At 28.6% G+C, this 18,609-nt stretch overlaps 1 protein-coding gene across 1 annotated transcript in view; it reads left to right on the top strand.

Annotated features, from left to right (window-relative positions):
• sez6l (seizure related 6 homolog like) overlaps positions 1-12,900 on the top strand; it is a gene marked incomplete at its 3' end in the record, with an annotated part of 49,897 nt that extends 36,997 nt beyond the window's left edge. The window contains 4 exon segments of the mRNA XM_062966571.1: positions 2,336-2,519; positions 5,177-5,382; positions 6,765-6,962; positions 12,706-12,900. Coding sequence (XP_062822641.1) covers positions 2,336-2,519; positions 5,177-5,382; positions 6,765-6,962; positions 12,706-12,900 — 783 coding nt within the window.
• Positions 12,901-18,609: the final 5,709 nt, after the last annotated feature.

Raw genomic sequence — 18,609 nt, 5'->3', positions numbered from 1 at the left:
TATTTATGTAATATATTTTATATAAAATAATAAATATGTTATTATTTATATTATATCTACTATTATACATTATTATTTATTATATTTTATATTATACATATTGTATAATGTATTTTACTATTTATTATATTATATACTATTATGCATTTTTATTATATATTATTGCATTATATATTTTTATATATTTTATTTATGTAATATATTTTATATAAAATAATAAATATGTTATTATTTATATTATATCTACTATTATACATTATTATTTATTATATTTTATATTATACATATTGTATAATGTATTTTACTATTTATTATATTATATACTATTATGCATTTTTATTATATATTATTGCATTATATATTTTTATATATTTTATTTATGTAATATATTTTATATAAAATAATAAATATGTTATTATTTATATTATATCTACTATTATACATTATTATTTATTATATATTATATCATACATATTGTATAATATATTTTACTATTTATTATATTATATACTATTATGCATTATTATTTATTATATATTATTACATTATATATATTTTCATATATACAATATATTATATTAATATAATATAGAATAATATCATTATTGTACTGTTATGGTCTTATATATATATATTTATATATATATTTATATTTATTACTACTATTATTACATATATTATAAGCTAGTATATGTTATTATATTTGTTATTATTTTATATTATTATTTATTACTACTATTCTTACATATATTATAAGCTAGTATATGTTATTATATTTGTTATTATTTTATATTATTATTTATATATTATAATCTATTACATTATATAGATGCTATGATACATTATTAATTATATTTTATACTTTTTATTATATTTATATTTATTACTACTATTATTACATATATTATAAGCTAGTATATGTTATTATATTTGCTATTATTATTTATATATTATAATCTATTTATTACATTATATAGATGCTATGATACATTATTAATTATATTTTATACTTTTTATTATATTTATATTTATTACTACTATTCTTACATATATTATAAGCTAGTATATGTTATTATATTTGTTATTATTTTATATTATTATTTATATATTATAATCTATTTATTACATTATATAGATGCTATGATACATTATTAATTATATTTTATACTTTTTATTATATTTATATTTATTACTACTATTCTTACATATATTATAAGCTAGTATATGTTATTATATTTGTTATTATTTTATATTATTATTTATATATTATAATCTATTTATTACATTATATAGATGCTATGATACATTATTAATTATATTTTATACTTTTTATTATATTTATATTTATTACTACTATTCTTACATATATTATAAGCTAGTATATGTTATTATATTTGTTATTATTTTATATTATTATTTATATATTATAATCTATTACATTATATAGATGCTATGATACATTATTAATTATATTTTATACTTTTTATTATATTTATATTTATTACTACTATTCTTACATATATTATAAGCTAGTATGTTATTATATTTGTTATTATTTTATATTATTATTTATATATTATAATCTATTACATTATATAGATGCTATGATACATTATTAATTATATTTTATACTTTTTATTATATTTATATTTATTACTACTATTCTTACATATATTATAAGCTAGTATATGTTATTATATTTGTTATTATTTTATATTATTATTTATATATTATAATCTATTACATTATATAGATGCTATGATACATTATTAATTATATTTTATACTTTTTATTATATTTATATTTATTACTACTATTATTACATATATTATAAGCTAGTATATGTTATTATATTTGTTATTATTTTATATTATTATTTATTACTACTATTCTTACATATATTATAAGCTAGTATATGTTATTATATTTGTTATTATTTTATATTATTATTTATATATTATAATCTATTTATTACATTATATAGATGCTATGATACATTATTAATTATATTTTATACTTTTTATTATATTTATATTTATTACTACTATTATTACATATATTATAAGCTAGTATATGTTATTATATGTTATTATTTATATATTATAATCTATATTAATTATTGCTGTTATATTTGTTATATTACTACTATATATTATAGTCTTATATTATATTATTATTGTTTATTATATATTGGTATATATTGTATATAACATATAATAACATATATTTTTATTATCATTATTGTACTGTTATGTTATTATATATATATATATATATATATATATATATATATATATATATGTTATTAATTATTTCCTCTGTTCTTGCCTTGCAGCCTCGTGTGGTGGTGAGCTGACGGGCGGCTCCGGGGTGATCGTGCCTCCTGATTGGCCGGAGGAGCCCTTTGAGCCCGCCCCGTCGTCCTCCTCGTCGTCCAATCCCGTTGGGGAAAGTGGGCGGGGCTGCGTCTGGAAGATCCACGTCTCTCCGGAGAAGCGAGTCCGTCTCGACATCCAGCTGTGAGCAAAGCATATTATTATTATTATATTATTATTATTATTATTCCCTGCACTTCCTCTCCTGACCAGTAGATGTCTCTGTTGCCAATGGGATTTCCCAATGCATTCCGCTGCAATTCCTCTCCCGGCCAGCAGGTGGCGAGATTGTCAATGGGCTTTCCCATTATATAATAATATAATATAATATAATAATAGAAATAAATAAATATTATAATATATTAGTAATAATACTAAAAGTATAACACAATAATAATATAATACTAGTAACAATATAATATAATAATAATAGTACAATAATAATACAATAATAATATTAATATAATAATAATAATGTAATTTAATAATACAACAATAAATATGTAATATAATAGTAATATAATAGATATGTATTTATTATTATTATTATTATTATTATTGTTAGATTATATTATATAATAATAGAAATAAATAAATATTATAATATAATAGTAATAATACTAAAAGTATAACACAATAATAATATAATACTAGTAACAATATAATACAATAATAATAGTACAATAATAATACAATAATAATATTAAGTTAATATAATAATAATAATGTAATTTAATAATACAACAATAAATATGTAATATAATAGTAATATAATAGATATTTATTATTATTATTATTATTATTATTATTATTATTATTATTGTTGTTGTTGTTGTTATTACTAATGCATGCACTTCCTCTCCCGACCAGTAAATGTCTCTATTGCCAATGGGCTTTCCCATTATATAATAATATAATATAATAATAGAAATAAATAAATATTATAATATATTAGTAATAATACTAAAAGTATAACACAATAATAATATAATACTAGTAACAATATAATATAATAATAATAGTACAATAATAATACAATAATAATATTAAATTAATATAATAATAATGTAATTTAATAATACAACAATAAATATGTAATATAATAGTAATATAATAGATATTTATTATTATTATTATTATTGTTGTTGTTGTTGTTATTACTAATGCCTGCACTTCCTCTCCTGACCAATAAATGTCTCTATTGCCAATGGGCTTTCCCATTATATAATAATATAATATAATAATAGAAATAAATAAATATTATAATATAATAGTAATAATACTAAAAGTATAACACAATAATAATATAATACTAGTAACAATATAATACAATAATAATAGTACAATAATAATACAATAATAATATTAAGTTAATATAATAATAATAATGTAATTTAATAATACAACAATAAATATGTAATATAATAGTAATATAATAGATATTTATTATTATTATTATTATTATTATTATTATTGTTGTTGTTGTTGTTATTACTAATGCATGCACTTCCTCTCCCGACCAGTAAATGTCTCTATTGCCAATGGGCTTTCCCATTATATAATAATATAATATAATAATAGAAATAAATAAATATTATAATATATTAGTAATAATACTAAAAGTATAACACAATAATAATATAATACTAGTAACAATATAATATAATAATAATAGTACAATAATAATACAATAATAATATTAAATTAATATAATAATAATAATGTAATTTAATAATACAACAATAAATATGTAATATAATAGTAATATAATAGATATTTATTATTATTATTATTATTGTTGTTGTTGTTGTTATTACTAATGCCTGCACTTCCTCTCCTGACCAGTAAATGTCTCTATTGCCAATGGGCTTTCCCATTATATAATAATATAATATAATAATAGAAATAAATAAATATTATAATATATTAGTAATAATACTAAAAGTATAACACAATAATAATATAATACTAGTAACAATATAATATAATAATAATAGTACAATAATAATACAATAATAATATTAAATTAATATAATAATAATAATGTAATTTAATAATACAACAATAAATATGTAATATAATAGTAATATAATAGATATTTATTATTATTATTATTATTGTTGTTGTTGTTGTTATTACTAATGCCTGCACTTCCTCTCCTGACCAGTAAATGTCTCTATTGCCAATGGGCTTTCCCATTATATAATAATATAATATAATAATAGAAATAAATAAATATTATAATATATTAGTAATAATACTAAAAGTATAACACAATAATAATATAATACTAGTAACAATATAATATAATAATAATAGTACAATAATAATACAATAATAATATTAAATTAATATAATAATAATAATGTAATTTAATAATACAACAATAAATATGTAATATAATAGTAATATAATAGATATTTATTATTATTATTATTATTATTGTTGTTGTTGTTATTACTAATGCCTGCACTTCCTCTCCTGACCAGTAAATGTCTCTATTGCCAATGGGCTTTCCCATTATATAATAATATAATATAATAATAGAAATAAATAAATATTATAATATGAAAGTAATAATAATAATATTAGTAATGATATATAATAATAATAACAATAATAATAATATAATAGTAATATAATTGATATTATTATGATTGCCTGCATTTCCTCTCTTGTCCAGCAGATGTCAATATTTCCAATGGGATTTCCCAATGCATTCCCATGCAATTCCTCTCCCGGCCAGCAGGGGGCGAGATTGTCAATGCGACTTCCTGTTCCTGTCTTTCTTTGAATCACAGGCTGAACCTGAGCGGCCCCGCCCTGCTGTCCGTCTTCGACGGGGACGACCTGGGGTCCCGCCCCCTGGGCCACTTCCTGGGGTCATCCTTGGGGTCATCCCCGGGGTCACGGAGGCTCTATGGTTCCTCTCCCGACCTCACCGTCCAGTTCAACTCCGACCCCGACGCAGGCCCCGCCCACAAGGCCTTCCTCATCACCTACGCCGGTCAGGAATAATATTGATCCGTTATTGGTTATTGATCAATCCATTATTGATTAATCTCTTATTGTGATTGATTGCTCCATTATTGATCAATTGATTATAGGTTGGTTGGTTGATTGGTTATTGGTTATGGATCCCTCGGTTATTGGTTTCTGATCAAATAAATTATTGGTTATTGATCAATCCATTATTGATTATTGGCTATTGATTAATCTCTTATTGTGATTGATTGCTCCATTATTGATCAATTGATTATAGGTTGGTTGATTGATTGGTTATTGGTTATGGATCCCTCGGTTATTGGTTTCTGATCAAATAAATTATTGGTTATTGGTCAATCCGTTATTGCTGGCTGATCAGTTATTCCTTGGTTATTGATCAATGCATTAATGGTGATTGATTGATCCATTATTACCATTGTTGGTAATTGATCAATCAATTATTGTTACTAATCGGACTATTATTGGGTATTGACCGATCTATTATTGGTTATTAATTGATCTATTATTGGGTACTGTCCGATCCATTATTGGGTATCGATAGGTCTATTAATGGTTATTCATCAATCCATTATTGGTTATTGACTGATCCATTATTAGGTATTGATTGATCCATTATTAGTTATGGATTGAACCATTGTTGGTAATTGATCAATCAATTATTGTTACTAATCGGACTATTATTTGGTATTGACCGAGCTATTATTGGGTACTGTCCAATCCATTATTGGGTATTGATCAGTCTATTCTTGGTTATTGACTGATCCATTATTGGTTTTTGACCAATCTGTTATTGGTTATTAATTGAACCATTATTGGTTATTGATTGAACCATTATTGGTTATTGACCTATCTATTATTGGTTATTGATTGAACCATTATTGGTTATTGACTGATCCATTATTAGTTATTGATTGACCCATTATTGGTTATTGATTGATCCATTATTAGTTATTGATTGACCCATTATTGGTTATTGACTGATCCATTATTGGTTATTGACAGATCCATTATGGGTGATTGAGTGCTCTATTATTGGTAATTGACTGATCCATTATTAGGTATTGATTGACCCATTATTGGGTATTGATGGATCCATTATTGGTTATTGATTGACCCATTATTGGTTATTGACTGATCCACTATTGGTTATTGACTGATCCATTATTAGGTATTGATTGACCCCATTATTGGTTATTGATTGATCCATTATTAGGTATTGATTGACCCATTATTGGTTATTGACTGATCCATTATTAGGTATTGATTGATCCAGTACTGGTTATTGATCGATCCATTATTGTGTATTGATTGGTTATTGATCAATTGATTATTGGTTACTGATCTACTGATTATTGGTTATTGTTTTCCCTGTCCTTGGGGCAGAGGTGGCCCGCAACGACTCGTGCCCGGACCTTCCGGAGATCCAGAACGGGTGGAAGACGACGTCGCACGCGGAGCCCAACGTCCGGGGGGCAAAGGTCACGTACCAGTGTGACCCCGGGTACGACGTCCTCGGGCCGGAGACCCTCGTCTGCACCGCCGGCCTCGCCTGGAGCAGCCCCCCTCCCTTCTGCGAAAAGAGTGAGCGGGCGGAATAATATATAATAATAATAATAATAATAATAATAATAATAATAATAATAATAATATATGTATTGTAATAATTTGATAATAAAATAATATAGTAGAGTCTCACTTATCCAACGGGCCGGCAGAACGTTGGATAAGCGAATATGTTGGATATGTTGCCAATGGGATATTATTGCCTGCACTTCCTCTCCTGCCCAGTAGGTGTTGATGTTGTCAATGGGATTTCCCAATGCATTCCCCTGCAATTCTTCTCCTGGCCAGCAGGTGTTGATGTAATAATATAAAAATAATAAACGAAATGTAATACAATCTACAATAATAATAATAATAAAATATAAGCATAATAATTAATGTAATAATATAAAAATAATAAACGAAATGTAATATAGTCTACAATAATAATAATAATAAAATATAAGCATAATAATTAATGTAATAATATAAAAATAATAAACGAAATGTAACATAGTCTACAATAATAATAATAATAATAAAATATAAGCATAATAATTAATGTAATAATATAAAAATAATAAACGAAATGTAATATAATCTACAATAATAATAATAATAAAATATAAGCATAATAATTAATGTAATAATATAAAAATAATAAACGAAATGTAATCTACAATAATAATAATAATAAAATATAAGCATAATAATTAATGTAATAATATAAAAATAATAAACGAAATGTAATATAGTCTACAATAATAATAATAACAAAATATAAGCATAATAATTAATGTAATAATATAAAAATAATAAACGAAATGTAATCTACAATAATAATAATAATAATAAAATATAAGCATAATAATTAATGTAATAATATAAAAATAATAAACGAAATGTAATCTACAATAATAATAATAATAAAATATAAGCATAATAATTAATGTAATAATATAAAAATAATAAACGAAATGTAATATAGTCTACAATAATAATAATAACAAAATATAAGCATAATAATTAATGTAATAATATAAAAATAATAAACGAAATGTAATATAGTCTACAATAATAATAATAACAAAATATAAGCATAATAATTAATGTAATAATATAAAAATAATAAACGAAATGTAATCTACAATAATAATAATAACAAAATATAAGCATAATAATCAATGTAATAATATAAAAATAATAAACGAAATGTAATCTACAATAATAATAATAACAAAATATAAGCATAATAATCAATGTAATAATATAAAAATAATAAACGAAATGTAATATAATCTACAATAATAATAATAATAAAATATAAGCATAATAATTAATGTAATAATATAAAAATAATAAACGAAATGTAATATAATCTACAATAATAATAATAATAAAATATAAGCATAATAATTAATGTAATAATATAAAAATAATAAATGAAATGTAATATAATCTACAATAATAATAATAATAATAAAATATAAGCATAATAATTAATGTAATAATATAAAAATAATAAACGAAATGTAATCTACAATAATAATAATAATAAAATATAAGCATAATAATTAATGTAATAATATAAAAATAATAAATGTAATATAATCTACAATAATAATAATAATAGTAAAATATAAGCATAATAATTAATGTAATAATATAAAAATAATAAACGAAATGTAATATAATCTACAATAATAATAATAATAAAATATAAGCATAATAATTAATGTAATAATATAAAAATAATAAACGAAATGTAATATAATCTACAATAATAATAATAACAAAATATAAGCATAATAATTAATGTAATAATATAAAAATAATAAACGAAATGTAATCTACAATAATAATAATAATAATAAAATATAAGCATAATAATTAATGTAATAATATAAAAATAATAAACGAAATGTAATATAATCTACAATAATAATAATAATAAAATATAAGCATAATAATTAATGTAATAATATAAAAATAATAAACGAAATGTAATATAATCTACAATAATAATAATAATAAAATATAAGCATAATAATTAATGTAATAATATAAAAATAATAAATGAAATGTAATATAATCTACAATAATAATAATAATAATAAAATATAAGCATAATAATTAATGTAATAATATAAAAATAATAAACGAAATGTAATATAATCTACAATAATAATAATAACAAAATATAAGCATAATAATTAATGTAATAATATAAAAATAATAAACGAAATGTAATATAGTCTACAATAATAATAATAATAAAATATAAGCATAATAATTAATGTAATAATATAAAAATAATAAACGAAATGTAATATAATCTACAATAATAATAAAAATAAAATATAAGCATAATAATTAATGTAATAATATAAAAATAATAAACCAAAGGTAATATAATCTACAATAATAATAATAATAAAATATAAGCATAATAATTAATGTAATAATATAAAAATAATAAACGAAATGTAATCTACAATAATAATAATAATAAAATATAAGCATAATAATTAATGTAATAATATAAAAATAATAAACGAAATGTAATCTACAATAATAATAATAATAAAATATAAGCATAATAATTAATGTAATAATATAAAAATAATAAACAAATGTTAATTATTGTGTAATATTTACGACATATTATACAATATTATATTGTATAATATATTGTATATATTACACAATATAATCTAATGTAATGATCAAATATAATAAATATATACAATATTATATAATAAAATATATAAATCTATCATTATGTTAATTATTGTGTAATATTTACGATATATTATACAATATTATATTGTATAATATATTGTATATATTACACAATATAATCTAATGTAATGATCAAATATAATAAATATATACAATATTATATAATAAAATATATAAATCTATCATTATGTTAATTATTGTGTAATATTTACGATATATTATACAATATTATATTGTATAATATATTGTATATATTACACAATATAATCTAATGTAATGATCAAATATAATAAATATATACAATATTATATAATATATAAATGTATATATTTATATCATACAATAACATGGCACAATACAGTAATATAGTAATACAATACAATACAACAATCTAATATAATGAATTATATTATTATAATAATTATAATTATATCATTATATAATAGTAATAATGAATTATATTATTTAATAATATTATATTATGTTATTATAATAATTATAATTATATAATTATATAATAGTAATAATGAATTATATTATTTAATATTATATTATATTATTATAATAATTATAATTATATAATTATATAATAGTAATAATGAATTATATTATTTAATAATATTATATTATATTATTATAATAATTATAATTATATAATTATATAATAGTAATAATGAATTATATTATTTAATAATATTATATTATTATAATAATTATAATTATATCATTATATAATAGTAATAATGAATTATATTATATAATTATATTATATTATTATAATAATTATAATTATATAATTATATTATATAATAATAATAATATAATGAATTAATATGACAATAATAATAATAATAATAATAATAATAATAATAAAATATAAGCATAATGATTAATGTAATAATATAGAAATAATAAACGAAACGTAATGTAATCTACCTTAACATGATGTCCACCCGTCTCTCTCTCTCTCTCAATTATTATTATTATTGTCATATTAATTCATTATATTATAATAATTATAATTATATCATTATATAATAGTAATAATGAATTATATTATATAATAATATTATATTATATTATTATAATAATTATAATTATATAATTATATTATATAATAATAATAATATAATGAATTAATATGACAATAATAATAATAATAATAATAATAATAATAATAAAATATAAGCATAATGATTAATGTAATAATATAGAAATAATAAACGAAACGTAATGTAATCTACCTTAACATGATGTCCACCCATCTCTCTCTCTCTCTCTCAATTATTATTATTATTGTCATATTAATTCATTATATTATAATAATTATAATTATATCATTATATAATAGTAATAATGAATTATATTATATAATAATATTATATTATATTATTATAATAATTATAATTATATAATTATATTATATAATAATAATAATATAATGAATTAATATGACAATAATAATAATAATAAAATATGAGCATAATGATTAATGTAATAATATAGAAATAATAAACGAAATGTCATGTAATCTACCTTAACATGATGTCCACCCGTCTCTCTCTCTCTCTCAATTATTATTATTATTGTCATATTAATTCATTATATTATAATAATTATAATTATATCATTATATAATAGTAATAATGAATTATATTATATAATAATATTATATTATATTATTATAATAATTATAATTATATCATTATATTATATAATAATAATAATATAATGAATTAATATGACAATAATAATAATAATAAAATATAAGCATAATGATTAATGTAATAATATAGAAATAATAAACGAAACGTAATGTAATCTACCTTAACATGATGTCCACCTGTCTCTCTCTCTCTCTCAATTATTATTATTATTGTCATATTAATTCATTATATTATAATAATTATAATTATATCATTATATAATAGTAATAATGAATTATATTATATAATAATATTATATTATATTATTATAATAATTATAATTATATAATTATATTATATAATAATAATAATATAATGAATTAATATGACAATAATAATAATAATAATAATAAAATATAAGCATAATGATTAATGTAATAATATAGAAATAATAAACGAAACGTAATGTAATCTACCTTAACATGATGTCCACCCGTCTCTCTCTCTCTCTCAATTATTATTATTATTGTCATATTAATTCATTATATTATAATAATTATAATTATATCATTATATAATAGTAATAATGAATTATATTATATAATAATATTATATTATATTATTATAATAATTATAATTATATAATTATATTATATAATAATAATAATATAATGAATTAATATGACAATAATAATAATAATAATAATAATAAAATATAAGCATAATGATTAATGTAATAATATAGAAATAATAAACGAAACGTAATGTAATCTACCTTAACATGATGTCCACCCATCTCTCTCTCTCTCTCTCAATTATTATTATTATTGTCATATTAATTCATTATATTATAATAATTATAATTATATCATTATATAATAGTAATAATGAATTATATTATATAATAATATTATATTATATTATTATAATAATTATAATTATATAATTATATTATATAATAATAATAATATAATGAATTAATATGACAATAATAATAATAATAATAATAATAAAATATAAGCATAATGATTAATGTAATAATATAGAAATAATAAACGAAACGTAATGTAATCTACCTTAACATGATGTCCACCCGTCTCTCTCTCTCTCTCAATTATTATTATTATTGTCATATTAATTCATTATATTATAATAATTATAATTATATCATTATATAATAATAATAATGAATTATATTATATAATATTATATTATATTATTATAATAATTATAATTATATAATTATATTATATAATAATAATAATATAATGAATTAATATGACAATAATAATAATAATAAAATATGAGCATAATGATTAATGTAATAATATAGAAATAATACACGAAATGTCATGTAATCTACCTTAACATGATGTCTTTCTTTCTGTGCCCAGTCATGTACTGCACGGACCCCGGGGAGGTGGCACACGCTACACGCCTGATCTCGGACGCGGGCCTGCTGGTGGGCACCACCATCCAGTACACGTGTGTGTCCGGCTTCGTCCTGGAAGGGAGCAGCGCCCTCCTCACCTGCTACAGCCGCGAGACCGGGACCCCTTCCTGGACATCACGCCTGCCCACCTGCGTCCGTGAGTAGGCCTCAAAGACAGTAGCAAGCCCATTGGCAGCCCATAGAGGCCTAGCAGGCTTCAAAACGCCCGCTAGGCCGCAGTTTTGCCTCAGGTTTTACCTCAGGAGTGCGGCCTAGCGGACAAGAGAAAGCCTTCTGGCAGTAGTTTCGGACTATAACCAATGGGAAAAGAGTATGCAAATGAAGGGGAGGAGTGTAGCCAGTAGAAAGACACCTAGGCTGTGTTAGGCCCCGCCCACTAGCTAGAGGGAATCTATGGGAATCAAGCAGGCAAATGAAAAGACAGTAGGAAGCCCAATAGGATCCTATAGAGGACTTGCAGGCTTCACAGAGTCCGCTAGGCCGCAGTTTTGCCTCAGGTTTTACCTCAGGAGTGCGGCCTAGCGGACAAGAGAAAGCCTTCTGGCAGTAGTTTCGGACTATAACCAATGGGAAAAGAGTATGCAAATGAAAGGGAGGAGTGTAGCCAATAGAAAGACACCTAGGCTGTGTTAGGCCCCGCCCACTAGCTAGAGGGAATCTATGGGAATCAAGCAGGCAAATGAAAAGACAGTAGGAAGCCCAATAGGATCCTATAGAGGACTTGCAGGCTTCAAAACACCCGCTAGGCCGCAGTTTTGCCTCAGGTTTTACCTCAGGAGTGCGGCCTAGCGGACAAGAGAAAGCCTTCTGGCAGTAGTTTCGGACTATAACCAATGGGAAAAGAGTATGCAAATGAAGGGGAGGAGTGTAGCCAGTAGAAAGACACCTAGGCTGTGTTAGGCCCCGCCCACTAGCTAGAGGGAACCTATAGGAATCAAGCAGGCAAATGAAAAGACAGTAGGAAGCCCAATAGGATCCTATAGAGGACTTGCAGGCTTCACAGAGTCCGCTAGGCCGCAGTTTTGCCTCAGGTTTTACCTCAGGAATGTGGCCTAGCGGACAAGAGAAAGCCTTCTGGCAGTAGTTTCGGACTATAACCAATGGGAAAAGAGTATGCAAATGAAAGGGAGGAGTGTAGCCAATAGAAAGACACCTAGGCTGTGTTAGGCCCCCGCCCACTAGCTAGAGGGAATCTATGGGAATCAAGCAGGCAAATGAAAAGACAGTAGGAAGCCCAATAGGATCCTATAGAGGACTTGCAGGCTTCAAAACACCCGCTAGGCCGCAGTTTTTACCTCAGGTTTTACCTCAGGAGTGCGGCCTAGCGGACAAGAGAAAGCCTTCTGGCAGTAGTTTCGGACTATAACCAATGGGAAAAGAGTATGCAAATGAAAGGGAGGAGTGTAGCCAATAGAAAGACACCTAGGCTGTGTTAGGCCCCGCCCACTAGCTAGAGGGAATCTATGGGAATCAAGCAGGCAAATGAAAAGACAGTAGGAAGCCCAATAGGATCCTATAGAGGACTTGCAGGCTTCAAAACACCCGCTAGGCCGCAGTTTTACCTCAGGTTTTACCTCAGGAGTGCGGCCTAGCGGACAAGAGAAAGCCTTCTGGCAGTAGTTTCGGACTATAACCAATGGGAAAAGAGTATGCAAATGAAGGGGAGGAGTGTAGCCAGTAGAAAGACACCTAGGCTGTGTTAGGCCCCGCCCACTAGCTAGAGGGAATCTATGGGAATCAAGCAGGCAAATGAAAAGACAGTAGGAAGCCCAATAGGATCCTATAGAGGACTTGCAGGCTTCAAAACACCCGCTAGGCCGCAGTTTTACCTCAGGTTTTACCTCAGGAGTGCGGCCTAGCGGACAAGAGAAAGCCTTCTGGCAGTAGTTTCGGACTATAACCAATGGGAAAAGAGTATGCAAATGAAGGGGAGGAGTGTAGCCAGTAGAAAGACACCTAGGCTGTGTTAGGCCCCGCCCACTAGCTAGAGGGAATCTATGGGAATCAAGCAGGCAAATGAAAAGACAGTAGGAAGCCCAATAGGATCCTATAGAGGACTTGCAGGCTTCAAAACACCCGCTAGGCCGCAGTTTTGCCTCAGGTTTTACCTCAGGAGTGCGGCCTAGCGGACAAGAGAAAGCCTTCTGGCAGTAGTTTCGGACTATAACCAATGGGAAAAGAGTATGCAAATGAAAGGGAGGAGTGTAGCCAATAGAAAGACACCTAGGCTGTGTTAGGCCCCGCCCACTAGCTAGAGGGAATCTATGGGAATCAAGCAGGCAAATGAAAAGACAGTAGGAAGCCCAATAGGATCCTATAGAGGACTTGCAGGCTTCAAAACACCCGCTAGGCCGCAGTTTTACCTCAGGTTTTACCTCAGGAGTGCGGCCTAGCGGACAAGAGAAAGCCTTCTGGCAGTAGTTTCGGACTATAACCAATGGGAAAAGAGTATGCAAATGAAAGGGAGGAGTGTAGCCAATAGAAAGACACCTAGGCTGTGTTAGGCCCCGCCCACTAGCTAGAGGGAATCTATGGGAATCAAGCAGGCAAATGAAAAGACAGTAGGAAGCCCAATAGGATCCTATAGAGGACTTGCAGGCTTCAAAACACCCGCTAGGCCGCAGTTTTACCTCAGGTTTTACCTCAGGAGTGCGGCCTAGCGGACAAGAGAAAGCCTTCTGGCAGTAGTTTCGGACTATAACCAATGGGAAAAGAGTATGCAAATGAAGGGGAGGAGTGTAGCCAGTAGAAAGACACCTAGGCTGTGTTAGGCCCCGCCCACTAGCTAGAGGGAATCTATGGGAATCAAGCAGGCAAATGAAAAGACAGTAGGAAGCCCAATAGGATCCTATAGAGGACTTGCAGGCTTCAAAACACCCGCTAGGCCGCAGTTTTACCTCAGGTTTTACCTCAGGAGTGCGGCCTAGCGGACAAGAGAAAGCCTTCTGGCAGTAGTTTCGGACTATAACCAATGGGAAAAGAGTATGCAAATGAAGGGGAGGAGTGTAGCCAGTAGAAAGACACCTAGGCTGTGTTAGGCCCCGCCCACTAGCTAGAGGGAATCTATGGGAATCAAGCAGGCAAATGAAAAGACAGTAGGAAGCCCAATAGGATCCTATAGAGGACTTGCAGGCTTCAAAACACCCGCTAGGCCGCAGTTTTACCTCAGGTTTTACCTCAGGAGTGCGGCCTAGCGGACAAGAGAAAGCCTTCTGGCAGTAGTTTCGGACTATAACCAATGGGAAAAGAGTATGCAAATGAAAGGGAGGAGTGTAGCCAATAGAAAGACACCTAGGCTGTGTTAGGCCCCGCCCACTAGCTAGAGGGAACCTATAGGAATCAAGCAGGCAAATGAAAAGACAGTAGGAAGCCCAATAGGATCCTATAGAGACCTTGCAGGCTTCACAGAGTCCGCTAGGCCGCAGTTTTGCCTCAGGTTTTACCTCAGGAATGTGGCCTAGCGGACAAGAGAAAGCCATCTGGCAGTAGTTTCGGTCTACCAGCAACAGGTAACCAATGGGAAAAGAGTATGCAAATGAAGGGGAGGAGTGTAGCCAATAGAAAGACACCTAGGCTGTGTTAGGCCCCGCCCACTAGCTAGAGGGAACCTATAGGAATCAAGCAGGCAAATGAAATGACAGTAGGAAGCCCAATAGGATCCGATAGAGCATTTGCAGGCTTCACTATGCCCGCTAGGCCGCAATTTTACCTCAAGAAAAATTCTAGTTTTGGACTGAGGCCCCGCCCACCAGCGTCAGGGAACCTATGGGAAGCAGGCATGCAAATGAAGGGGAGGAGCCAGGATTGAAAAGACAGTAGGAAGCCCATAGAGTCCTTGCAGGCTTCGCAATGCCCGCTAGGCCGCAATTTTACCTCAGGTTTTACCTCAGGAGTGCGGCCTAGCGGACAAGAGAAAGCCATCTAGCAGTAGTTTCGGACTACCAGCAACAGGTAACCAATGGGAAAAGAGTATGCAAATGAAAGGGAGGAGTGTCGCCAATAGAAAGACACCTAGGCTGTGTTAGGCCCCGCCCACCAGCTAGAGGGAACCTATGGTAATCAGGCATGCAAATGTAAAGACAGTAAGAAGCCCAATAGGATCCTATAGAGGCCTTGCAGGCTTCACAGCGTCCGCTAGGCCGCAGTTTTGCCTCAGGTTTTACCTCAGGAGTGCGGCCTAGCGGACAGGACGAAGCCTACAGCTACAGGTAACCAATGGGAAAAGAGTATGCAAATGAGGGGGAGGAGTGTAGCCAGTAGAAAGACACCTAGGCTGTGTTAGGCCCCGCCCACTAGCTAGAGGGAACCTATGGGAATCAAGCAGGCAAATGAAAAGACAGTAGGAAGCCCAATAGGATCCTATAGAGGCCTTGCAGGCTTCGCAGCGTCCGCTAGGCCACAGTTTTGCCTCAGGTTTTACCTCAGGAGTGCGGCCTAGCGGACAGGACGAAGCCTACAGCTACAGGTAACCAATGGGAAAAGAGTATGCAAATGAGGGGGAGGAGTGTAGCCAGTAGAAAGACACCTAGGCTGTGTTAGGCCCCCGCCCACTAGCTAGAGGGAACCTATGGGAATCAAGCAGGCAAATGAAAAGACAGTAGGAAGCCCAATAGGATCCTATAGAGGCCTTGCAGGCTTCACAGAGTACGCTAGGCCGCAGTTTTACCTCAGGTTTTACCTCAGGAATGTGGCCTAGCGGACAGGACGAAGCCTACAGCTACAGGTAACCAATGGGAAAAGAGTATGCAAATGAGGGGGAGGAGTGTAGCCAGTAGAAAGACACCTAGGCTGTGTTAGGCCCCGCCCACTAGCTAGAGGGAACCTATGGGAATCAAGCAGGCAAATGAAAAGACAGTAGGAAGCCCAATAGGATCCTATAGAGGCCTTGCAGGCTTCACAGAGTCCGCTAGGCCGCAGTTTTGCCTCAGCCTTCTAGGCCTCACTCCACCACCCCATTTGCATGCCCTCTTCCCATAGGTCCCTTGTAGCTGGTGGGCGTGGTCTAAGGTGGCCTAAAAGGTTTTCTACTGGCTGCACTCCTCCCCTTCATTTGCATGCCCTCTCCCCATAGGTCCCCTGGAGCTGGTGGGCGGAGCCTAAGGCTCAGTGAGGCCTACAAGGCGTTCTATAGACTGTTAGGCCTCAATTCTCCTCAGCATCTTCCTTTTGACTTCTAATAGGCTTCTTATTGACTGCTAGGCCTTTCTACTGACTTCCAATGGGCTTCCTATTGATTCCTGGTAGGCTTTTCTCCTGACTGCTAGGCCTCACTTCTCTTCAGCAGCTACTTATTGACTTCTAATAGGCTTTGTACTAAAAAGACAGTAGGAAGCCCATTAGGATCCTATAGAGGCCTTGCAGGCTTCGCAGTGTCCACTAGGCCGCAGTTTTACCTCAGGAGAAAGTCTTCTCACAGTAGTTTCGGACTTAGGCCACACCCCTAGCTGTGGGGACCTATGGGGAGAAAGTATGCAAATAGAGGGGAGGAGTGTAGCCAGTAGAAAGACACCTAGGCTGTGTTAGGCCCCGCCCACTAGCTAGAGGGAACCTATGGGAATCAAGCAGGCAAATGAAAAGACAGTAGGAAGCCCAATAGGATCCTATAGAGGCCTTGCAGGCTTCGCAGCGTCCGCTAGGCCGCAGTTTTGCCTCAGGTTTTACCTCAGGAGTGCGGCCTAGCGGACAGGACGAAGCCTACAGCTACAGGTAACCAATGGGAAAAGAGTATGCAAATGAAGGGGAGGAGTGTAGCCAGTAGAAAGACATCTAGCCTGTGATAGGCCCCGCCCAATAGCTACAGGGAACCTATGGGAAGCAGGCATGCAAATGAAGTGGGCGGAGCCAG

The sequence above is a fragment of the Anolis carolinensis genome, unplaced genomic scaffold (assembly GCF_035594765.1).
Source record: "Anolis carolinensis isolate JA03-04 unplaced genomic scaffold, rAnoCar3.1.pri scaffold_24, whole genome shotgun sequence".
In the NCBI taxonomy this organism is placed as follows: Eukaryota; Metazoa; Chordata; class Lepidosauria; order Squamata; family Dactyloidae; genus Anolis; species Anolis carolinensis.
Note: the sequence above shows the minus strand (reverse complement) of the source record. Positions and strands in the feature narration are given on the sequence as shown.